Genomic DNA, 26,225 nt, shown 5'->3' with positions numbered 1-26,225 from the left:
TCGCCGACTGTTGGCTGCTCAAGAGTTTTGGCCTGGTGAGCGGGCTGTACAGAAAGATACCACGACTATGCTCTCGCGAATCTGTGGATAGCCGAATGTATGCACACAGCACAGGTGGGCGTTTGTCGTACGTCTGCATCAGTAGAGTAAGCGTTGGATGCTATGCCTCTCATATTTGCTTGCGTGACTGTAGGCGTCCTTTGCTTCTCGCTCGATTTGCAACCTTAGTTCTAGGCTGCTTACCTTTCTACCTCTTTCCATTATATATCCACTTTTGAAGTGCTTATTGAGGAACTGCCTCCCCCCCCCCTCGACCCTCACGTTAACGCTCATCGATCTTTGGTGAATGTCTCCCTCATGGAAATGCTTAGATAGTTTTTTAAAGCTCTTTTTTCCGCTGTACACTTGCTGGCATCAGCCGTTTGTCTGCGCCGTTAGCGGAATATTATCGATCGTCAAGTTCATAGTGTTGGTAATGATTAGAGCAAACCTACACACTTGAAAAACTCGGCAAAATGTGCCGAGATTTGGATAGCCGAGCGTTCTGTAAAAAATTCGGTGGTGTATTTCGACGTTTACGGATCTAACCAATCAGGACACTAAAGTAGAATCTAATATCCAAAAGACGTACCCGGAAGTTGAAGAATGAGGTTTTTGTGAAGTACGTAGGATCCTTATCCTTATGGACGACGAAACGTACGTGAAGATGGATTATGGGTAGCCACGGGTCGGGGTGATGTCCCAAGTAAGTTCAAACTCGTTTTCGACGATAACCGCAAGAAAGTTTATGATCTGATAAGGTATTTGCAGCTACCAACAAAAACCCAGGTTTCAAGTCTATGAACTTCAAAATGTACTAGTAAAGTTTTGGTCTGATTTGACATTTAAATTCTAAATAAAATTATCAAAAATTTTAGCTAATTTTTATATTTTTATTTTATTTCCAGAAGCTGAAATCCTCAATTTATTGTTGAAAGGTAAGTCTAGTTTTCGACTATTATTTTTTACTTTCGACGGATCGTTAGAAAGTTTTTTCACTTTCCTGACACAGCAAGTTTATTAAGTTTTCGGAACGGGTTCCGAGTATTCAGCAAATTGGCTAGCAAATGAATAGTGTGGATTTTTTTTCTGGTAATGTGGGTACGTCGTAGGACATGAAAATTGCACAATTAGCCAAATAAAGATCACTTAGAAGAAGCGTGACCTATAGCCTTCAGACAATCCCAGTCTAGTTTTAAACAGTCAGTATTCGAAGCCGAAATCGAATATTGAGGTGTTAAATCGACTGCAGTTTAACAGCTAAAAACATTCACACGACTAGATACGAAACCGGTTTGTTAAAATCAAAAGTGGTTTGTTGGTAACGTGGTCGAAATAGTGAAACTAATCTGGAAGGCCTCTGTGACGCTTGAGGCTCCAGAAGAGGAAATAATTTTAGAGAACGCACCTTGTTGTTCAATAGTTTCGCAAAGAGCCTACCACCTGTTGGGGTTTTCTATCTTGTTCAAGCGTGACCAAATCTTAAAGTTTACAACGGTCAAAGTACGATGGTAGATTTGTTGGTTGGTCGCCCCATGCCCCATGGTAGGTTTTTCAAAACCAACCACATGGTGCACCATTTTAAAACTTGTTTAATCTTTTAATTCTAGGTTAGCTGATAAAGCACTAGATTAGTAGTACTGGTTATCGAAGGTTTTTGAGCTTATGGTATAATGTCATTAAATATGCACTAACACGTAACAAGTTGCTCGCAGCGTAACGTGAGATTATCAATGTTACAGTCCATAATATTCCTGCTGACAATCAGCTAATAAGGCGGCTTCTTAAATTAGCTGGTAGTGGTGAGTAAATTTTGCTGTCGGCATCGGTCAGCCTAGATGCTAAGAGCATTGCGATTATCGAAACATAACTTTCAAGTCACTTCAGAAACTAAAACAATAAGTTTTTTTTATAAATTTTATTATTACAAAAGAGTTTTCAATTCTTAAGTTGAATCGAGTTCTGAGTATGAATCTATTACGATACTCCTTAAGAATAGATGTTTTATCTCCATTCAGTCTATTGGCGGTTCACTAAACGATCAGTTGAGCCAAGCATAATAAAATCAAATAAAAAAAATACCACAAAGCGATCAGCTGCTAAGAGATATACTCAGCACACCCTACACCTCTCAAGAGTATCTTTCACAATTTGTTAAAGGTTAACCATACAGACTACCAAGTCGTAGAAACACTCAGGCAATCCACCTTGAAAGTTGAAACTATAAATGAATGCTAGGCCGATTGATGTATTGGCTTATGGTGTATCGCAAAAGCTGCCACTTATAGTGAGCAAACTGCTTGTGCGGAAATTGCAGCGTCTACTAGTGAAGTCTAAAATGTTATCTGGCACGACCTTCTAGTAAATTAACGTTTGGCAGATCCCCTGCCTGTTTTTTAAATATCTGACCTTCTAAACAAACAATAATATGTGTTAACTAGCGTCAACATAGAAATCGGATTATTTGTTGAAGAACGAATGTTCAATCAGGACGAATATTTTGGACTATTACACCTATTTGATAATGCGTTAATCACGGTTTGCATTCTATCGCAGGAATAACAAAACATTGCTACAAGCCCCGTCGAAGCCGTCTAGTATGCACTTCAAAAATCGTGTCAACAATAATTCCTTCAGTTCCTACGCCATGACATAACTGACTCGGCTTCGAAGTACTCAAAACTGTAACACGACCGAAAGGGGAAATTCAATCAACAAACCAAGGGTATTGGCTGGCGGCTCGCTGCCTCAAGACGATACTTTAGCATACCTAATACGATCGTTCACTGGCTGGCTGACTGCCAAAGATAGGGCAAAGTTTCACCTTCCTTTAAGATAAGCTCTCGGAGGAAAGCAAATAACCGAAAGCAGCCAATTCAATCATCCAGCGAGCTGACTTCAGCGTCGATTACGTGCTTTGTCAGTTCGAAACCGAAAAAAAAACAGCACCAACATTAGATACACCGCGATACAGTTTCTCAAGATCATCTCATCTTCAAGTTTGCGTGCATGTATCGAAAATAGGAAAAGCGTTCAAATCGAAACGATTTCCGCCGTACCACGATCGGATGGAGTTTTATATATACTTCTGCTTACGTAGTTGCAGATTCATCGCAGCATAGAAAGACGAGTTGGATTGGCAGGATTGCCGACAGCGTTAAATTGTTTCCATCAATACAGGCAAAAACATGGCAAAACAAGATAAAATAATAGCTTGTCAATCAGACCTTTAGCCGTAAATTTCACAAGATAATTGCCTAACACGCATTCCCCTCGATTAGTTAGCACTGTTTACTGTTGAGACATTGATGGCCGGTCAGATTGGAGCGTAACTCCTAGGAAGTTATTCGTTTCCGTAATTTGCAAACTATATATGACCGTTTCAGAGACTGTGTGCAGTAGCTAGTGAACTTTGCCATTTTTGCATCCGTGATGATACGGTGTGTATGTTATTCCTGTCTGACTTTTGACAGCGTTATTTTTGAATTATGCTTAGATGTCCGTGTTGATATGTTATTCGATCGTGACACTTTCACTATGCTAATCTACAAATAGCTATGACATTTAACAGATGCTAAATTGCCTCAGTTTCTGCGTACATATCAGTCGAAAATGTCATCCATTATTGAGTGGGGAGAATGGGGTACTAATTTTGGAAGGGCTGAGAGGTTAATAAGATTTGGCACTGGACTGATTGGTCTCAGAATTCCATTTTAAATTCATGGAATTCTATTTTCCCGGAAAACGCCAGAGGATATTTTCCAATTTGCTCTGACACCGCTTATTTCCAACATTCACAACTCTTCAATAAGTATCGTAGAACAAAAATTAATGATTGAAAATGTAAATAAAAAAATTCTCAGCAACCCAGAAAAAATGTTAACTTTCATAGTTTCAGGAAGCCATATCAAAAAAAATAAATAAATAAATAAATAAATAATATTTCTGTCAACTAACCTTCTAGCGACAAAATAAATTTATTGCTCAAAGCACTGAACAATGCATTCTATGTGTTGTATTATTGTTTTGATCATAATTTTCACTAAATACTGAGATTTGGTTGAAAGTTACTTCTATAGTTTTATTTTTTCGCCTTGGAGTTTTCAAATATTTATTAGATACTTCCACGCAAAATTTAACTAGACACGCATGAAATACTGACTCACCGCTCGAGTTCTTCGTTTTAAAAAGAATTGATGATTATGATGATAATGCATTCAATTAATTTAATTTTGATCATAATCGCGTAACCCCTGCAGTCGTTTGTTGACACGAAACCAAGGCAGCAAGCATGGTTTAGTAGTAACGCTAATTTCAATGATTGAGTGCCGTTTTGATTAAAACTCAGAACAGTCTCAAACTTTGAACACTCCAGACTAAAATGCTCGTTAGTATCGCTAATATGATAAAATATTATGCTTAATGTACACCAACGTATTCGCTAGAATGTCCTCTATCCGGTGAGGAGGCTCTCTCAAAAAGTGGTAGTGAAATGAAAAAGTTCTATAATCAATTTTTATAACAGCAGACTTTCCAATATACGAAGCGGAACGGTAGAAGAAAGTAGCAAAGCCCGTGGTGTTCATCAAGCTTCATTTGCTGTTTTTGCACAGTCCAATATGCTTGTTTGACTCAGCGCTTCAGCGAAACAGAATTCGAAAAAGTGGTGTATAGGCCATTTTTAGAGTTGATTACTATTTACAATATTGTTCAAGAAAGTATAGTTTTAACTTTTGTATTTATGGTGCTATCGAACTGTTATGTCATTGCACACTGGTCCAAAAACGAACGTTAAGTGGAAACTTACTTTTGCGGCTAAGCGATTTATAATAGCTCCCTACAATGTTCAGCAAAGTTGTTCAACTCAAAAGACTGAAGTTGTTCAAAAGACAAATAATGCGAAATCTCTGCATTTTATTCCAAAAAAGACTAAAAAAACACAGGAAAAACGTTAGAACTCGTTATACGTATGAGTTTTCAACATACAATGTTCTACAAAAATATGTCTTTTGATAAGATAACTAACTTTGTAAAACATTATGATGCAATAAAACCATTGCATTTGAAGTAATCAGCGAAAAAGTGATTTTTGAGAGGTATTTTTATAAAACACCCTGTAAGTTAGAAACGCCTAAAAGTACGCCTACTATGTCTTTGGCAAAGCTACTTATATAATCTTTAGCTACAACTTTGTCGAAGAAATTATCCTTCTGTCTCTTTCTTATAACAAGTTATTATGGATTATGTGTTTACAACCCAAACTGAGACTTAGTCGTTGATTTCACATTAATTGTCTTTTAGAGTTGTACAACTTTGCTGAACATTGTGGGGAGCTATTTTTAACCACAAAAAACTTTCCACTTAATTTTCGCTGCTGGACCACTGTGCATTGGTAGCAAAAAGAGTGCTGGAACAACAGAAGTATCCATGTTTTAGTAATAGTGACAATGCATGATCAAAAGTTTTGCGTGAAGATTCATAACTATTTTATATAAAATAATTCCAAGTTATCGGCAGACTAATGCGTCACAATCCCATGAACAAGAAAATGAAGAATGCACACATAGATGGCACACATAGATATTTCAAAGACAGAAATTGGAATTTCACCATTGCTAGAACATCTTCCACTATTACAGGAACATATTGCTGTTGTAGTTGAAAACAGCAATAACCAGTATTATTGCAGAAAGGCATATTCGCATTCTAGCAGCATAGGGCCGTGGTGGCTCTTGCCGTTTAAAGACTTCCTTTTCATTTTACTCGGTCCTGGGCTTCTCGTCGCCAAATCGTTGAGCGTCTCAACACACGTAAGTCGGCCTCAACTGGGTCGAGCAATCTTGCACAATGGGTCCCTCTATGCTTGGTGGCGGTGGGGCTCTTGAAGAAAACGAATTTTATTACACAGTCGCCCAGCATCCTTGCGACGTGGCCAGCCCACTACACAGTGGGACCAGTCTAAAAAAAGACGGTTCAAAGTATTTTCTCGCCTTTCCTGACGTTTTTGAGCTTAGGTGTCTTAGGAGAAGTTACTTAAAATACTCTTTTGCATCTTTTTACTTCTTCTTATAATTTGATATTAAGATTAAGGGGATAGCACACTTGAAAAAAATAACTTTTTGTAAGAACTAGATGGCAAGTTCAAGCGTTCAGCAAAATTGTAAAACTATAAATTTGATCAAACTTTGCCGAAGATGCTAGCTATCGACGTGATATTATCGAAATACATAAGCCAGAAGCTATAAATATCGTATGTTGCTTTATTTGCCTTATAAACTGATTTCAAGTAAAAATTTTATCATCTTTACACCTTTTTCGTTAATAGGCACTTACTGGCAGCTATAGTTGGTACCGTTTGAACCGCCATAGAATATAGTAGTAGTGTGCCTAAAAATCACCGTCGGGTCTGCTTGGGCATCTTGGATTTTCCACCAATCATTTTGGTGGTCCCCAACTTTCGCCGGATGTACGATGGGTATCTCTTCAAGTGGGGCCTCCAGCTCGAAGTTTTTATGCCTACACCACTCTCCGCTTTCTATTTGTACTCTGCCAAAAATGTATGAGCTCATCAGCTACTTCCAGTTTATCGCCGTCAATGATCACTGTCCATGGGAGACGAATGCTTTTTACTCTAGAGCCCCTTCTTATCAAATATTTTCGACTTTTCGACGCATTGGTTTGTAACCCAATCCTCCTTGCCTCCGTTTTTAGTCTGGCGCAGATTGCCTCGGTGATCCCAAGGTTATAAGTAATGATGTAATGATGTCGAGTAATGATGTCGAGATCGTTTGCGAAGACTGGGAGTAGGCTACTTTTTGTCGTTTGCGAAGACTGGGAGTAGGCTACCCTTGTCGCTACTCTCTGGGACTTAAGGACTTAGGGAAGGTACTCGGGAGTGCCCGGAAACACACGTTGCATTTCACTTGCTTCAGCGAATCTTTGATCAGCTGCGTCAGTCTGTCCGGAAAACCGTTCTCATGCATTACCTGCCATAGCTGGTCGCGTTCTACTCTATCGTATGCTGCCCTGAAATTCACGAAAATATGATACGTGGGCACTTTGGGCTCCTTGGAGGATTTGTTGGAGAGTGAAAATTTGATTGGGGATAGACGATGTAACAAAATCTGGGAGAGCACCTTGTAGGCGGCGTTGATTAGCTTAATATTGAGTTTAGTCCGTTCCGGTGGCTCTAATATTATTCAGTTGTCCGATTTCTCGCCGGATCTATTCTAAGATCGGGAGCTGACACGCTGTTATCATTTTTAGGCTCTCGTAGATTAACTTGTCGACTACCTCGCGCTATTTTGTGACCAGGTTTGACTCCTCCTCCCTGCACATAGCAGCTTTCGGTGTGCATCCTTTACGAGATTGGTTCGCCCTTTTGTAAAACCTGCGCGTTACATTAGCCCGGAATAGTTGTTCTAGCTTTTCACAATCTCTGAATTGGAACAATGGACCTTTCTGGATTCTCTTTTTTGTTATTTATTTTCTATTAAAATTAAAATTTGTTGGGCTAATATGAAAAATCGTTAGCATATTAAAGGGTGTGCATGGTAAAATTGCAGCACACAAAATTAATTCGCAATATTCGAGTATTTATCCGATTGTCATCAAACTTTCAGGGCATCAAATGAAATAATTAAGCTTGAAAAAGCAAAGCTTTTAGCGTTTTTATTTTACTAGATTTCGCATCCGTATCCGAATGCTGGTACTGTGGCCTTAGCCCCATCCATGAGATCTTGCACAACCTCAAAATCAACATGGTTTGCATATTTAGCCATACTTTCTTCATTTCTTTAACTGTTTTGACTACTTTAGGATGTTTCAGAAGATTCTGTTTCATAATAGCCTAGTATTTTTCGATTGGCCGAAGCACCGGTGTATTTGAGGGGTTATGATCTTTCGCCACGAAATTGACATTATGTATCTTATGCCACTCCAACACGGCTTTTGCACAATGGTATGAAGTCAAATCGTACCAGAAGGTCGTAGGACAGTTGTGAGACTTCAGAAGAGGAAGAAATCGCTTTTGGAGATAATCTTTCGAACACACCTGTCGATGTTTATGGTACCTGGGATCGCAAAGGTCCGCTTTCCACATGAACAAATTGCTTGCCAAATCAAGAATTCCTTGGCAAAGTTCGACATTTTCTGTTTTTGGATGTTCTCTGGAACATTAAGCTTATCCTTCGCAGTAGATAGAATTTGGGATTCCCAACATTTTGCCGATGACACGATGTGACATATTCTGATTTTCGATGTACTTGTGCAGAATTTTTTCGCAAACGAGCTGTTCTTTCGACGGCATTTTTCTTATCTTCGCGCATCTGATAAAAGGACTCACACAGTATAAACAATGCCCTTTGAATTTTCTCTATTCAAATTTTCAGTTGATTTTACCCAACGGTTCAGAAGTTAGAGCAGTTTCAGTGTGTAGCAATTTTACCGTGGACACCCTTTAATACAAAAGAGTGCTTAAATACATAAAATAACTATCATTTTTTGTATATATATTTACCGCCTATTACTGGTGCTTTTATCCAACATCTTTTCTTCCAAATTCTGCATTTACCAACAATGAAACTTTTTGACAGGGCTGCCAGGCCAGATATATGAAGGGTACTGACTCGAGGTGCGCAATGAAGCCTGTTATCCATGGGCTTATAATTTGCCTTGTTTCACATCCTGGTTCTAGGAATGAGATTGGTGATGCAAAGTTGTAATTCTCAGGTTAACATAACGCATAGATGCATGCACACCCTTCCGTTATATTGAACTCTTCTTTACCGATGCTGAAGCCCCGGAGTCGGTGATAAGAATAATACTAACTCGTGGTGTATATAACCTATTGGAGCCTATTGTCAAAGGGCAAATTATAACTAGTTTTCGTACTTCCTGACTCTAGAGAGCAAGATTGGAAAATATAAGAGCCTAAAGAAAACACCGACTTTCAAACACGGATAATGAGCAGTTTGCTAACACTATTCAATATCGATAATGTAAAAGTACTAGGTACGGAATACGAAATAACACTTGGATAATAGGCCGTATGAATAAAAGCGTTTATGCGTTTTTCAAAAGGTTAACACAGGAAAAGCAAAGGAAATAGTTTTATTCATACGGGTTTATATTACACGATAGATCAAAATATTGGACGCAGTGATATTGCCCATAAAAAAATATGATCTTCAAAAGTTACAGAAACCGAGAAACCGGAGACTCGATGTCATAGTTTATAATAAATCCATGATTTGGTGTTCTTGTGCTGTCCAGGTGGCACAGGAATATTGTTATCATTTTGATTGGCTTATTTTAAATACTTTATTGTCGATAACGTAAAGGGCGAGTTGATTCGGGTTTTCTGCATACTGAGTATTATTTAGACAAATATTAAAAATTATGTTTTCATGTAGAAACCACTTCGCCACTGTCTGACAGCTCCATGGACATTAAAAAAAATCAGAAAACATGGTTCCATAAATTGGCGCTCGTAAGTTCGGACCCCGAGTCGCAACACAGGATCCTAATCAATGCAATTTAAAGGTTCTACTTGAATTTTCATGCCTCTATACGTCAGCCATTTGGGTGAGGTATTCTTTCGCGATTTATTCGAAGGATACATTACTGCGCAGAATTTGGAACATGAATAAAAAATCTGTGCCTAAATCTGCGCACTACTGCGTCGCATTTTTCCAACGAAAGCAAGGCATGCAATCACTCTTTTTGTCTAAAACATGACCAAAACTAATTATTCTTTCTAACTATGCTGGATAATTTGATCATTGTAAGGAATTTCGATCATAAATTTGTTAATTTTCTAGCATGACAGTTTTAGCGTTGGCGCTAACGACGTTGTTTTCTGACATATAAAATACTTTTAGTTTCAGTTTAATTTATTTCGCTATCAAATATTATGGCCCTTTTGTGAATAATGGCGTAATTTTCAATAGGCATGTATAAAAAAATAACTCAATGGTCATAGTTATGCGCAATGTTGAAAAATACATATATTAAGAAAAATGCGCAGAATTAGGAGCTGCGCTGAATTAAGAGCGATCACGGTACTCAGATTTGGATTCGGATTATCCTTTGTTTCTCTCTCCGGATAGTGGAAACCTCCTGATAATCGTGTCAATTTTATGTAGGTATATTTTTTGTATGTGGTATTTCTTGGCATTTTTGATTATCAAAAAATGCTTACAGTTACTGATTCATTATAATAAATTGCCTCCCCAAAGTCAAATATCCTTCATAAGATTTTTTTCACATTGGGGAGATGAAGGTCAAGATAGGGTTAAGTCTATACTAATATGTTAACTGTATAGAATTGTTTATTATGATATAATTGTTTTAAATTGTTCTTTCATAGAACTAAATAAAGCTATTTATTCTTATCAGTTTACGATGCATTTAAAAAACCAAACAAAATATTATAACAAAATGCCTAGATTATCTATGGGCTCGCAGTGAAGCTCACTTATAAAAAGAAATATTTTGACTTTGTTGAAATATAATAATCACTACGCCGGGACAGACCCCATGTACAATAATAATTGTAAGCATTGTGAGCCAAAAATAGTATTTTTTTATACAAAAAGACTTGAATATTACCGTGAACGCAGGTAATTCCGATCAGTTCCTAATTACGATCATTCAACCTTAATAGCAGATTTTCAAAAGATTGAATTCATAGTTCAAGGACAAGCTTTGAACATAAAATTTCTTATTAACTGTGTTTTTTGATTCAATCTTTTTAAAATCGACTACTTTACTTGAATGAACGGAATTAGGAGCTGATCGGAGTTACCTGCGGTTACTGTATCTGTAATGATAAAAAGCGTAAGAAACCTTCGGGAGACATCTAAAAAAATTTGCGTCCGACCTGAAGGTACCAATCTTTTTCGCTATTTGATGTACCTACCTAGCTCTAATATTGTATTATTGATTGTAGCTGTTGCCATTAAGAGTCGATTTAGTAGTTGTTATTCTTCGCTTTATGGGAAGAAGCTTTTGAATTTTCAGGCAATGTATTGCATTCTGCTTGGTAAGTATAGAGCAGTGGTGCCCAGGCACAGGCGTGGTGCGGGCCAAATTAGATCGCTCCATGAGTCCGCGGGCCGCAATGACCTCTGGCCATTTCTGCGAATAACAAAATGTTACATAGGCGGCAGCAATAGCCGATTTTTAGGAATCACCACTAGATTTAAACTGGAAAGCAATCCGATCTACAATATGCACGAGGTATTACGACTGATCTGAGTGACTTCTGTGTAATCAAAAAAAAAAAAAAAATTAAGTCCGCCATCCCTCAAACCAGTCCGCGGGTCGCACGAAACATCACGAAGGGCCGCATGCGGCCCGTGGGCCGCGGTTTGGCCATCCCTGGTATAGAGAGATTTTTTCATAGATTTCAGCTGATATCAACAATTTGTGTGGGGCGCGTAATTGCATTCCATCGAAGAAATGCATCGCTTTCGGCACTGGAAAACTGTGCCAGCAAGTGACCGGCAGTGCATCGATTGTTGGGAAAATGCTACCTTACTGATGTCTCGATGTCGAAGATTGCAGCATCGTATACCGTACGTTCGGCATAACAAGATTAAAAGTAAGCCTCCAGGCTATCAAATTCCTCTGAAAACATGAATATAAATTTCATCGCCAGACAGGCTACATCGCCCAAGGCAGTACAATCCCATGGAGAGTGAAAACGTGCAAACCCTGTTCGGCAACCGGTCATCTGCAAGCGATTTTCACCTTGATGGCCTCTGCGGTCGCACAGGTATATGAGCACTCATTGTGCGTGTAAAAAAGCAGCACTGTAATCAATGGGCTCTTGTGGATGCTTTTAGTGAAAAAAGAACAGCAACAAGCGTGTAGCGATTCGAAAATGACAGGGTGGCGCAAAAGCATTCCGCAGTACCCATATCAACCGCCGCCGACTGCACCCTAATGGTAGGGCCCGATAATGAGATTTAAATGACATCGGGCCGGATTGAGTGGCAAATTAATGCAATAACAGTCATTATCCTTTTGCTTGCTTATGAACCACACACGTGTGTGTGTATGTGCTTGTGTCACCAATGTCATGTTCAGGGATAGGTTTATTATTTGCTTTCTTCTAGTTTTCCTGCAATTTTCCACCTCAAGGTTTATTACCGTGTGTCGAGAGCAGCTATCATGCACATATTCCAAATATTTTTCACAGCTTGACATTAGAAAGTAACTGGCTTAATGTTTCATTAAAATTAGTTGGTCCTTTACAAGTTGCCGTTACTGAATGTTGCAATTTACTACACTATAAAACCACTGCCATGCATACCTACCGCTTACAGGGTAGTCGTGATGGGGGGCGGGTGAATAATAGCTATCGTTTTATTGACGATGTAATCATTAGCTGTTTTGCTCACCCGCAATCGTGATGACATCAGCTGGTTAGAGGTTAAATCAAAAGCCAATTGAGCAGACAGCTCGCCACTTGCAGAATAAACTCATCGACGCCAGTTATTCTAGCATTTTTTTTGTGACGATGTTGTGAAGTGAAGTTAAGATAAGAATCATCATTAATAATGGTAATTCAATATCAAACGAGAAACAAGCCAAGCATGCTTGAGTTCTGTGTAATGGATTTTGTATTAATTAACGTGAAGATTTTTACCTTTTTAACGTTTTCTGTAGACAGATTGATATTTTATGATATGAATATCTATAACGTAATGCAATGATATTGGAAATATAATAACTATATAACAAACATGGTCTATCTTTCATATCTGTAACAAACTGCTAAACCTAAATTAAAAGATATACATATTATGTTTATAGCAACATGAAATCTACAAACATCTTTTACAATGCACTTTGGAGAAGTGAAAAGTGAAATATTATTCTCTGATCATGGTATTTCTTTTGACAAAGAACTAAGTCATAAGAAATCGTGATTTGAAAGCTTAAGGCGGAACCGAAAGTGGCTAACGTTATTGTGTTAGTGCGACAAACACTGTACTGTACATCTCATGTGTTCGTTTAAAACCTAAACGTTTATTTGAATATTGCATTAGTATTGGTAATATATGTCAAATAGCGGAGCTTGCAAACATAAACAGCTGATCCGCAGCCAACCGCACTGACTACAAACATCCCGAAAAAGGGTTTGTTTTCTTTATCAAGGCATTCTGATTCGATCAAAATTAACAGCAGCAACTGAATAATGCGTAGGATCACTAGGATGTTTAATTAATCCGCTTGCATCGGATTGCGTTTTGCGTTTGCGTTTTGTTTGTTTACTTCACTCTAAGCTCATCGATGCGGCGAAAGTTGAAAGCTCTTTAAAAGCTCATTGATGTGACGAAAGTTTGATACTGTGTTGCTGCTTTTTCGGAAATCGCTAGTTCAACGAAATATGTGCGTAACCAAATATCTATTAACTAATTCCAAATTATACATTGGTCGCTTTTATGAACACGTAATGATCGATATGTTCAGTTAAATTTATTTTCCATTAGCAATTATGTTTTGCTGAGCGTTTATTGATACATAGCAGATCGATAAATTGAATTACAAGTTTTAGGAAATTATAACAGCGCTGGAAGCACTGATTAAGTGACGAAAGCGTGCTCTGCCAATACAGATGCATTTTTAAGGCGCAAAACAATACATGCTTCGAATGGTAGCCATTTATCCAGCCATCTTTGAGCCACTTTCGGTTTCCCCTTAAAGCTTATTCTGAATGATACTAATTGAAGGACAAATTTCTTCATGTATTTTCACGACAGTCACCATGTGCCTATCGGAAATGGCAAACACCGATTCAATAGGAAGTAAGATGGCACACAAGTGGGCATATCACTGCAACAGCAGTCGTTATTTCACGACAACTGAAATCTGCTACTGCCGTAAAGAGACTTTACTAGTGATAATCTCTGGTTCAGCAGTTTAGATTTTCAATATTGTGCATACACACCATTCTATCGAAGCCAACTGGGTGATAGGATACAGTTTCGTGTGGTGGTCTTTTTGAGCGTACTGTTTTGCGACACAAACTCACACTCATCAAGCTCGGAAATACACAAACTTATCCATCACTTGTGGTTCGTCGACTTCAACGATTACCGTCCACGCAAGGTGCGGGTTCTTCTGCTTTGGGAATCTTCCTTTCATGTATATACTCTTCGACGAATCTTTCTAGACTTCACTTGCAATCTAGCACAGGCCTCCACCTATACAAAATTTTTGGACATAATATCCGAGGTATTTTGCAAATTTTAAGAGCTGGTTGCCACTAATAAAAATCGTGACCTTCTTTTCGATGTCCGCTTTTTGGATTATAGGGTACGGGAGGGTATTTTCAGCAGGTTTCTAAATTCAGCCTATTTGCCTTTTCTTTCGCCAATAAAAACACTTTGCTGACATACAATTTTAATATGTTATTACTATTTTCTCAAGATTGTAAGTAATCTACTATTTTTTATTCAAAGAACGTTAAAACCACCTGTTCTTCCAGTAGAACTAGGCCATAGGCCGAAAAAATGGAAAATACCCTCCCGTGCCCTACCTTCAATAGCGATGTTAAATAATATACATTCTATGCCCTTGTTGCAACCCGGTGGGTGATTCGAAGGAACTCGAGACTTACTTATGTGTCCATGTCCGTCGGTCCGGCAGAACAAAGGGATGAAATCAGAGATCTCCATTGCTGACGGTTACCTGTCATGGCTTTTACCTGTCGCCAGGATAGGTGCTCGTCTACAGCTCGAATGTCGTTGGCTAAGTTCCGTCGCCATAAGCCGCTGGGTCTGCTCTTCTACGCTGTCATTGAGGACTCTAGTCGAATGCTTCTCTTCAGATCTCGTTCCATCCTTTCCTCAAGGTATGTCCGATCCACTTCCACCTACATTCACGAATTGCTATCGGCCGTTGATGGCATTGACGATGGAGTTCCTGATTGGAAATCCAGTTGTCAAGCCAGGCACGAATGATACATTGCAGGCACCGATTAAAAAATACTTACAGTTTTTGGGTTTTCCCCGCTGAGACGCACCACGTTTCGTAGGCATTTAATGTTTAAGTTAAAAAATCGGGGTTTCGTGTGTAGATTGATCTGGTTTGAGCATCAAATGTTTTGCGGACCTGCAAAGGCACCCCTGGCCTTCCTAATCCGTGCGGCTATATCAGACTTAGTACCACCATCGGCCGTTGTTTGGGTACTGAGATATTGAAAGGCATCAATCTGCTCAACTTGTTGTCCCGCTACTGTGAAGTTGGGGGGATTGTCAATGTTCACTGCCATACCAATACCAGTTTTTGCTACATTGACAGTTAGACCTGCTGGCTTAGAGCTCTGGGAGAGGTCATCTAACTTATTCTGCACATGGTTTCGGTGTTATGCGACCATGACAATCTCATCGGCTAAGTCGAGGTCATTTAGTTGCTCCAACGTTAGAGGATTCCAAGGCAATCCTCGATTTGGTATATCGTCAATTACTCCAACTAATATCTCATTTATAACGATGAGAAACAAAAGCGGTGATTAGATGCAGATAAGGTGACTCACACCAGCAGTAACCCTTATATGGTTGGACAAGTCGCCTCTCGTGCAAAACCGTGCACGAGAATGCTTCGTACCGAGCCTCGATGAAATGGACTAGTTTATCTGAATCTCCTCTACGCCTAAGTGCGCCCCAGATGGTTTTGTGGTTGAGCGTTGACCAACGCTCTTTCGAAGACAACGAACACCAGCAGAAGAGATTCTAGGAATTCGTTGATCTGTCCCAATCTAATGCGGAGTGTTGTGATATGGTCTACACATGATCGGCTACCATGGAACCCTGTTTGCTGCCGCCGGAGAGTAGCGTCGATCTTCTCCAGAGGTTACGGAATGCACATGTTCATCCTTTGCCAGGCCGAAGATACTCGAGAGTGAACCCTCAAAATATATATGTAGCACATCATTCCTAGCTTTGATCCACTGCGTCAGTTTATCCAGAAAACCGTTTTCGTGCATTACCTGCAGACTGCGTTGAGAATGGTGATCGCTCGGTAGTGCTCATAATCCAACTTTGGCCATCCTAACACCCTCCTTTCATTTCTCCGGAAGTAGTTCTGTTTCTCAGATCCAGATTTTATCAGCTGGTGAGGTTGCCAATTTATCTTGATAAACTTCTCTCCGGTGCCATCTTTGTTGGCTAGCTTCGTTGATGTCGTTTTGAGCATTACGACGGTATCGTTAGCTTCGCCTATTATGGGAGTTGGCACATCTACGTCATCTACCGTCACGCCAGTATTTGTGGCTTGAGTAGCACGTTCCTTACAATTGTGTGAAAGATTTGAGCTTAGCCTGCCTTTGCCATCTGCTGTGTTGACGTAACCATTTCTTTTGTTGTATTGGTGTTACGCCATTTAGGCGTTCATTGTAGTGCTGCTTCCAGGTTTCAATCACTTTATGTTCAGCAATCAAGATCTCCCACTTCTACTAGCAGCTCTTTTTGTTAGATCTTGGCATTACACCAGGGTAGTGCTTCAACCAGTGCTTATTTACCGCATTTTTAATATCTTTAGGTGCTAGTTGAAGCCTCCCAATTGACTTCGAGGTATGACGCTGGGCTTACAAACTAGTCGTCGTATGTTCGAATCTCGGCTGGAAGAGGCCTTAAGAGTCATTAGGATCGTAACACTAGCCCCGTAATAATCGTACACTCTAACAGCTGACTGCGAAGTCTGTTGAAATAAAACAGAAGGACAAGTTTCGAAAACGGAATGTAGAACCTAAATTTTGTTTTGCTTTGCTAGTCGAAATATTTAGATCTCCTTACTCACACTCGTACATGGAAAGATTCGTCAGATGATGTGCGTTGAATCGTCTAAAATGCAGTAGTAGTAGTTAATTGGAAGTCCCTGCGTGCAACCTAGCTATTTGTTGTTTGTTTCGGTCAGTTATAGCATTTTACTTACATTGGCAAGTGCAAGAATCCGTTGGCGGTAGATAGGCGATGGTTCGTCCAAATTGAAACGGTCTGTAGAGTCCGATTTGCGATAGAATGTCTGGAGCATGATTGTTGACTGTTAAGAGCTTGCCGACTAATAAAGCTTGCGAACCCTGTCTATGTCGATTTTGCGTGTATAAACCTAAGAGACGACATCGGTCTTCGTACGGCGTTAAATATTTTACCGATTCCTCCAGGGAAGATGGCGAAGTGCATGACGAACAAATTTTCACTGTACGTTTTCTAGTCTAGCGGCTCAGATAGGCCTGTGTGGGTTCCAAACGATGCTCACAAATTCCAGTGCCAATCGTCCAATAGAACAATAGAGATCTTTGAAGTAAAGTGGGCCATCGAATTCACCAGCGGTCTTGAATATGAAACCAAGACCAGGGCTTCGACCGATCCTTTTTTTCTACCGCAGTCCCACCAACGCGCATTCAAGTTCACACCGTCCGTTTAGTGATGGAATACGAACGCTATGCATAACACAACTGGCAGTTTGCTCAGTCAAACGCCGATGGCACGCAGTAGTATGAACGGATTCTAAAGCTTTTTAACATTTTCGTTTCGATCAAGTTGCCTTTACCGTTTGGAGCAGCGAATGACTGCAAAACAGTCAAATGACTGGCAGTCACCACGCTTACGAAAAGCAACCGCACAATCGTATGATTCAATACTACAAAAAAAACAACCACTACATGTGCATGGAAGAAGTCGGTCGGACTCCGTTCAATACAAACGAATATTTTGCTTGCGTCGGACCGACGTCCGGGTGACAAACTATTACTGTGAGCAGCCGATTTGGAGACAAAAAGAGAAACGAAAAAATACGTCACCGTATGCTTCCAGTCAGTTTGCAGTTTATATTCTCAAAGCGCAAAGCAAAACGGGAGATCGACTGTTTGCTTTTGCAGAGATGCCGCATGAATTGTAAGACGGCAGCAGCGCAAGCGGCATCTTGACTGAATTCAAAAAACAGTCAAATGATCGTTCAAAAAGCGGAGTTTGAATGCGGAAAGTTCGCATTCACGGCAGTCACATTCAACTTGCGATCCCTTTTCAAGCCCTGACCAAGAGTACGGTTGGACTTGTTAATTATGGCAGAAATGTAAGACTTCATAGTGAGTTTTTCGTCAAGTAGTACTGCAAAATCATGTTCCGTTCCAAACTGAATAGGTTGGCCCTGGAAACTTTGTATGAAAGCTGATGACGTTTTTGTACTGATGACGTAACATTTCTCCACACTCAACAACAATTGATTCCTTACGTACTAGTCACTAAAGAAGTGTAAGAGATCCTGTAACACTGACTGCAGTCCTCAATTCGTCTGGTATGAAATAGTTTCAAGCCATCAGCGAAGAACCACCAACCATCATTGATTAGTAACGCAGCTTACTCACAAGAATAGCATGAATGATGGTATCAAAAGCGGCTTTCAAGTTAGTATAAAATGTATCAACTTACGCTTTGACACCCATACTATTTACGCAGAACGATACAAAGTTCACCCAATTGTTACTACGGATTACCCGGAAAAGAATCCATGTTGTAGTGTGCCTATATAAATCTGGCTGGTTGCAAATAACGTGTCTTTCATGACAGTCTCGGATACTTTGCATTCAGCATATAGGGTGTTTATTTCTCTGTAGTTTACGATGTTAGATTTGTCTGCCCTTTTATAGATTGGGAACATGCTTAAATTTTTCCAAGATGCCGGAAAGTATTACTGCTGCAGCGATAAATTAAAGATGCAAGTCAATGGAGATAGCAGGTACCCAGAGCAGTGATTCAAAAGCTGTAGCTGTAGCTGTAGGAATTATAGTAGGTCTAGACGAAAACGACGACTTGACGCTTCCAATAGTGGATGAGACAGAATGGTCACTGATCAAAAAAAAAAAAATATCCAGAAAAACTCTCTTCCGAGGAAGGATGTCCGCTACGTAGGTTGCAAACCAAATGAAGAATGTGAAAAATCACAGCACGCCTTTTTGTTAGCTCAGGATAAGTTCATTTGCTTACATCATGGCATAACCGAAACAAGCGCGGCGCGAATGGATTCTGTACGCTTGCAATGAAAATTTCGGATCATTTGCCCGAGAGTTGGCTGGACTGTTGAGTTATCCTAAATCCACGGTACGCTGAAACAATTTGAAGAATATCCGACCATCGCATCGGCAGGAAAAATTATAAAAAAGTAAAGGCAGCGTAACTTAATTTGAAAGTGATTTTTTTTTTCAGACGGAGCCTGAAGTTGTCATCGAGAGACGTGGCGATAATGAGAGGAGTTTCCCAATTCCATGTCCAGAAAGTAAAAAAGACGACTGCTTTTAGAAGTTTCTAGGCACGGGTTGTACCGGACCCGTAGCAACGCCAGAAACGATAAAAAACCGCCATAGGTGTTTACTGCTCATGTTGCCTCGTGATTGATCTTAAAACCTACTGTAAGGCCGAAGAATTTATAGCTTTATAGAAGATAAAGATTTTATAGCTTGGTCGATCGTCAAGTTTGATTGCCGTTTTTGACCCAGCTTGTGTAGTTGTCACTATCAAGGATGGAAAAAATCGGTTTTAGCGATCAAGATCATAGGAGCGATCCGGTTCAGATTCATTGACATCACTACTTGTGAGCGACAAATACTTTGTCGCGATCTGTACAGATTATGATAAACCTCATGTCAGATCATGTTCATTGTATGATTGCGATGAGAAATATAACAGGTACAGATGACTGGTTGTGTGCATCGTATGAATCACAATACAAATAACATGAGTGACCCTTTTCTCGCAGCTAGGTAAGATGCAACATTGTTATCGACTGCTGAGACTGTTTAGAGAGCAAAATCTCGTGATCAATACTAAAGATTCGCTGTTTGTTATGATCTGTACGGATCGTGATCTGTGCGTGTGGCAAAAACTTACAGATTTGATCAAAATTCCTGATCCCTGCACTATTAAAATTTGACAGTGGTTCGCTATAGGGGGAATACGGCCAAAGCCTCAGATGTAAGGTCTATTCAGAAATACTAGTTGAATCGATATATGGCAAACTGGGCGACGAGAAGGAGTTCAATCGAAAATGAAACCCCGTAAGAATTGTCGGTCAGACGTCGTCCGACACAAGCGAACCTTCTGCTTGCGTCTGTCCGACGTCGTCTGAATAATTATTACAGGGAATTTGGCTGACAAACCGGTGCGAAAATAACTGGTGCAAAGCATAAAATCCAGTGTAATGTATACCCAACACATTTGAAATAAACAAGATTTTCGTATCCGAAGTGTTTTGTGTTCAACCTAAGTACAAACGGTTTGAGAGTGCGAGGTACAGCTTAATCAATGCCTAATAATTTGCAATGGTCAATAGTCAAGCGTCAATGGTGTTGACACAAAATCATGTTACGTGAGAAAATCATGCTGAGATGACTTAAGGTAGGATTCTTCAATATATACCTAATCATAAATGGCATGTGAATTCCAAGCAGAAAACTAATCGATCGTTAAATTCTGAAGCGTCGCGCTCTCTGCTTTCGTAATAAGCTATCCAGCGGCACGTGGTAAAATTCCTTTCGAATGAAGCCGATAGGCACGTTTATTAATTGCTATGTGTATATCTATACAAATTAAAATCGTTCGGACATTATGCAATTGTAGCCGCAGAACCGTACCGCACTTAAACGCGCGTTTTGGGCTTGGTTTGGCCTGAATCGGTGGTCGGTGCGCCGCTGCTGCTGGCGTTGTGCGAACGTTCGCGGGTTCGCATAGCCGTAAACCATGGCTATTTTGCTGCTCGCGCCGCGCATGTTTTACTGTGATGGTCTGGCTGGCTCGGTGCGGTTCATGTTTTGGGTTCGATTTCATCAGAGCGACCATTTTCTTATGCGACTTATTCGGTACGCGTCAGGTGCCGCGCCGCTCCTGTCGACCGGCCCGGCCAGCAGGTATGTTGTTTACTTACGTGTGCGTTCTAGTTGTGTTTTCATTAAACGACACGTCTTCGATTAGGTGCTGGATCGTCGCTGTTGTACTGTCTTGGTTAATTGAGCAGTACAAGAAAGTAAGCTTCAAGCTTCGATTGATTATGAAAATCTTGTGAATCGTCCATTGCAAATAAACCGTTTTTGTGCCAAAACATTTAATATTTTGTGAACCAAATTTGTTTGATAATATTTGAAGGATTCACGTTGGAGAAACAGAGCATAATAGCAATGTTTGTGTTTGTCTGTAAAACATGGAATTGGGGCAAATTGCGTTTTATGGTTTTGCAATAATCGTTATGGAGGACTGGTATCGGGCATGTTTGGCATCCTCGACAGTGCTGTGTAATGAATGGAGTGTAGCAGGTTGCTTGCTTTCGTGTAAAGTACAATTTGTACCATAACTAGGGCTAACTTTAAAAGTTTTGTTTAAATGGTTAACACACATATATCACAACAATGGACAAGACTCGTTGCAGATCTTGTTTGGGATATATATTTTTTAAATGAACTATTGCATGAACATCACATGTGCGTGTCGCTCCTATATCTCAACAACTGAGTTGTGATTTTTTTTTAGTTTAATTGCTCGCATTTCCCTATGAGTGTGTTGAGCAACCTAATGTTTTCTACCGATCGGTAAATTGTTGGCTTTGTTTTTTGCAGATAAACCAGATTTTCTCAGGCCACAATGGACCGAGTTTTACGATCATGAGAATCGTTCATAACAAATGGTTACAAATAAAGGGTTACTACTTTGCTTGCCGTATTCAAAGAGAGGGCTTACAGTGACCTTCTGCTTTTTTTTAACCAGACCATTTTTTCTATGTTGCGGTAATCCGACAGAGCACAGCATAAGAGGTGTCTAATTTCTTTTGCCTGTGTTCCTCTTGCGAATGTTTTGTGAATAATCTGCAACCTCAATCACCAGTATTTAAAATTGATTATATTGCTGTGCTTTAAATGTAATGAATCATATAAAACTAAATTTAGAATTAGTTTTGGGTATTTTTATCGTAGCAGTGAAGTTTAAAATCACCACCACCGCGAAAAGCGTGGGAGAATACATAAAACGGTGACGGGCTTCCTGTTGGTTAGTTAGATTGTTGCTGCCGTAGTTTTAGATGAACTAGCAGTTGCAAAATTGTATTTTGGAGGACAGGTTCATCATCATTATCCGCGGCACGATGGTCAAACTTTTGCGCAAACATAATTTACAATCTGCGGAGGTTAGATTTGGCGCATAGATCAATGAACAGCTACAGCAAAGCAAAATAAACTACGCGGCTGACCTCTTCATAAAAACTACTGAAGGCGCATGTGAGTGCAAGTAATTTACGAAGCATCAGTGCATCTATTTATTCTTGAGCAATATCAGATAATTTTGACAATAGTCGATTTTTAATTGATGAAAGTTTCTATAAAACTATTTTTAGGTTAATAATTCGATTACAGCTTCTAAGTTATTGTTTTTTGCATCGAAAGTTTTCTATTACGAACTCAGTATAAACAGGAAAAATAACTTTCCAATGTTTAAAGCTATCTAGGTAAAACATTTCTTGCTAGATACCTACATCACAGCTGCATCGTTGGCATCAATCGCGAAGTTGGCGTAAAATTACTACAACCAGGCGGAAAAATAAACCTGCTCATTCCAAAGATGAAAAGGAAAGATCGAAGCAAAAAAAAAAACGGTTCATCAGAGCAGTGGCCGCAACTATGACGATGTGAAAATTCGATTACTTCGGAACCGCGCCGGTACAATATGGTGTGATTCGGTAATAGTGTGGCTTTGCGCATTTTTCGCCCGTCCGAATGCTCGATAACATTAATTATCACCTGCGTGTGTGTCGGTTCGGATTTATAATTGTTGTTTACTTTTTTTTCATTTCAGATCATGTGATCGGCTTGCTGATGCGCTAAATTTGCCGGGTACGCGTTGGTGTGTGTGTGTGTTTACCCCGAACCATGGCGCTACGATTACGTAAGGATGTTCAAAAGGCGTCCTACTATGTGTGGTTCCTCGGAGCACAGGAAGCGAAAGGACTCCGGGGTTCACGGATTCTATTGCCGATAATCCCGAGGCTGATCGAGAAGTCCAAGGAGCACGAACCGCTTAAAATCACCTTGCAAATATCTCACAAGGGATTGAAAATTATTCAGGTAATTTTTATACATCAAACTGATTTTTTGATAAAATTTTGTCGTCACATAAAAAAACGAGAAATGTTTAAATCCCTAGTAACTAATTTATCAATATACCTCGGAGCTTTCCATGCGCCCCAGCAAGGTATGACACTAACCGCATTGCTTGTTTACTTGCTGACGAGTGATTTTCCTCTTGTAGTCCTTCTCTTTTAGTTATTCCTGCATAAGGATTGTTGGTGTCATACCTTGTTGGGGTGCATGAAAAGCTTCGAGGTAGCAAAGATATATATTTATGGATAGAAGTAAGTGTAAACTTAATTATCTGAACAATTCTAGGCAAAATTAAAGCAAAATTGTAATTGTGTGGTACATACATATTGTACAGGGATGTTGAATCTAAACATACTGTCGATAATTGTAAGCGGTAGGCACCATACAATTGTCCTAGCGCTATCGAAACATCAGTATTCAGTCTAAATTTGAACCCTTTTGAACATCTTTTTAGGTAATTTCATTTCTATAATGAAAAATCATTCGATTTCATATTAAAATGACTTAAACCGAGCTCTAGTAAAAAAAGGTCAGCAATTCACAGAGGGATATTTGAAAAATTGTTAATTTTATCCCAAACAGATTAAAACAGGTCATCAAGAATGTAAATGGTCCTACAAGGTAGTAGTTGAGCGAGAAAGGACATTTGTTTCAACTAATAGTTAACTGTCCGAATACTTTTTTGACTGCATTTTTAGCCAATTCAAACTATATGTACTCTATCTTCAAAACGGAAAGCTTTTCCCCGAATTTTTGTTGTGCATCTAAATATGCCTTAGTTAAACATTGTTTTGAAAAATATGTGGTTCCATTCTTTGCAAAAATACTGCGCAAAATTACTAAAAGAAAAATTTATGCGCTGCTGTCCTAATACTTTTTTGGTTGACTGTAGTTTTCCCTTACCAAGGGGAAAACTGGTAGGCCCAAAATAGAAGTAGACAGAGAAATTATTTCTGCAGCAAAAAAGAGACCTTAGTGAAAAAGTGACAAAATCATCAATGACTCATTATTTACATAGTTGATTATTTTCATTAAAATGCGTAGTCATAGTTATGATGACCCGCCTGGACTTGTTTGCTTGAATGTAAGTGACTTTCCTCAACAGATGTTTGAGGAGACAACGTGTTGTTTACCACCAAGTTGACAATAAACTTTTGATAAACTTTCCGGAAACACTGTCAAAGTCATTCTAATAATAGAATCAAAATAAGTATCAGAATCAGTCCCAATGTATTCGTCGGTTGCATTTGTTAAAGCCGATATCGTCTAGTATCGTTTCATCAATAGTGGTATCATTCATAAATATTCAAATGAGGCATTCAGATACTGCTAATTTTTTTGCGAATCTCCCAAATATCAAAATTTTGGAGGTCAATGCAAATGATAAAAATATCGAAGTTGAGTTTTTTATTATGTTACAAATGAAATGAAACCATTCCTGTTAAAATTCACAGCACGATTTTATTAAAATATAGCAATTATTGTTTCGATCTTGTTCCAGGGTTCGGCTAAGCATTTCATTCCCCACGGTGCTATAACTTGTTCTGTCCAGGCAGAGGATATTGTAGCGTGCATTCTGTTGCTGTACAATCCGGCCACCAAGTGTCCTCTTCACGTGCATGCATATCGGTGCGATTCGGAGGCAACCGCTCGGGCACTGAACGACCAGCTGCAGATACTGATCAATAGACCCGACAATCAGAAACGCTTCGCCGAGCTAGAAACTAGGTAAGTCCTACATGGTTTTTCTCACACCTTGTCTTGATTTCGACAGAGGGCTGACCAAATCAAGTCGCGCGAGACGAAATCAGCTAATTATGTAAGCCCGTCTCGTTTCGGCGATGCTGTTAAGTGGCTACGGTGACATTCGCTAGTTTGAGGTATCATTCCGTTCGAACGATCGTGATCTGAGATCATTCGAATTCTTCGCGGTATGGCGAGATCGGATGAATGATGCATATCTTTTCTAAATCAACATCGTTCAACATCGTACGACTGATCCGCGAGCGCCCAGCTGGTGTGAAAATAATACAAGACAGTCTGCCAACAGAAAGTATACCCCTGGTCGATCCGAAAGTTAATTCTGTTATTTTACGACGGCAATAGAATACTATAAAAGTTAAATAAATTGGGTTGAGTAAACAGTTATTTTTGACAGAGAAAAAGCTCAATATAATGGACGACCGCTAATCTGCGTTACCTATTTTTTGATTGGATGGCTATTCTGTCGCTCATTGCAAGTCGCTTTCATTTCAGATTTGTTTGTCAATAGTGAGTTTTTCTTCAGAAATAATTAATGTATCTCTATCTGCAGTACGAATGATTAACAGAAGACTGATACCCGTAGCTCGATTAATTCCGGAAACTCAATCCTGTTCATTTTGGATTTATTAATATTTACTATTTCAAGTTGCTTCTCTAATTAATTTTGAAATGTATTAAAATTCTACATCACCGATATCAATATACCTGTATTTCACATGTCTGAGAGTAATTAAGCAGCATAAACATTCCCATCTTTCAAATATAAATTGATTTCTCCGATCCTATTATTCCAATATTGATATTCCATGTTATAGCCTGTATCCATTAACGGCTCCTCATCTCTTCATGATTGAGTGAAACGAAATCTCTATGAACTATGTATAGTTTAGAGTATATCTTATATCGATTACGAAACTTTTAACATGGTACTAGCCGTTCACCGTGTTGTAAGTAAATGTTCGATAAAGCTATCTTGATCACTACTTTCGGCGTATCATTCCTTTCGTAGGTAAGTTTCTATCGCAGCTTATGTTCGCACACAAACCTTCGGAGTGCAGTCTGAAAGGTAAGTTACCGGGCGATAAAACGTTGATGAGGAGCTGCTACGTTATTAGTTTAATTGTTTTTTTTTCGCTAAACGTTAACAGCGTTCAAGTATAGTACACCTCTCGATGCCCGATTTTGGGGAGAGCTTACAAAACCTGACGGCGAGGTGGGCTGGAAGATAGAAATGCAAAATACTTTCACTTTTATTTCACTGGCCGATGGGAAG

At 39.4% G+C, this 26,225-nt stretch overlaps 1 protein-coding gene across 2 annotated transcripts in view; it reads left to right on the top strand.

The window, feature by feature from the left end:
• Positions 1-26,225, top strand: part of LOC128742174 (trichohyalin) — a 70,135-nt gene that overhangs the window by 26,644 nt on the left and 17,266 nt on the right. For both annotated transcript variants that reach the window (XM_053838431.1, XM_053838430.1), the window contains exons 2-4: positions 948-977; positions 22,884-23,152; positions 24,690-24,916. In XM_053838431.1, the coding sequence (XP_053694406.1) occupies positions 22,958-23,152; positions 24,690-24,916 (422 nt within the window). In that variant the 5' untranslated portion in view covers positions 948-977; positions 22,884-22,957. The remainder of the gene's footprint in view (positions 1-947; positions 978-22,883; positions 23,153-24,689; positions 24,917-26,225) is intronic.

This window comes from Sabethes cyaneus, chromosome 3 (assembly GCF_943734655.1).
Source record: "Sabethes cyaneus chromosome 3, idSabCyanKW18_F2, whole genome shotgun sequence".
Taxonomy (NCBI): Eukaryota; Metazoa; Arthropoda; class Insecta; order Diptera; family Culicidae; genus Sabethes; species Sabethes cyaneus.
Note: the sequence above shows the minus strand (reverse complement) of the source record. Positions and strands in the feature narration are given on the sequence as shown.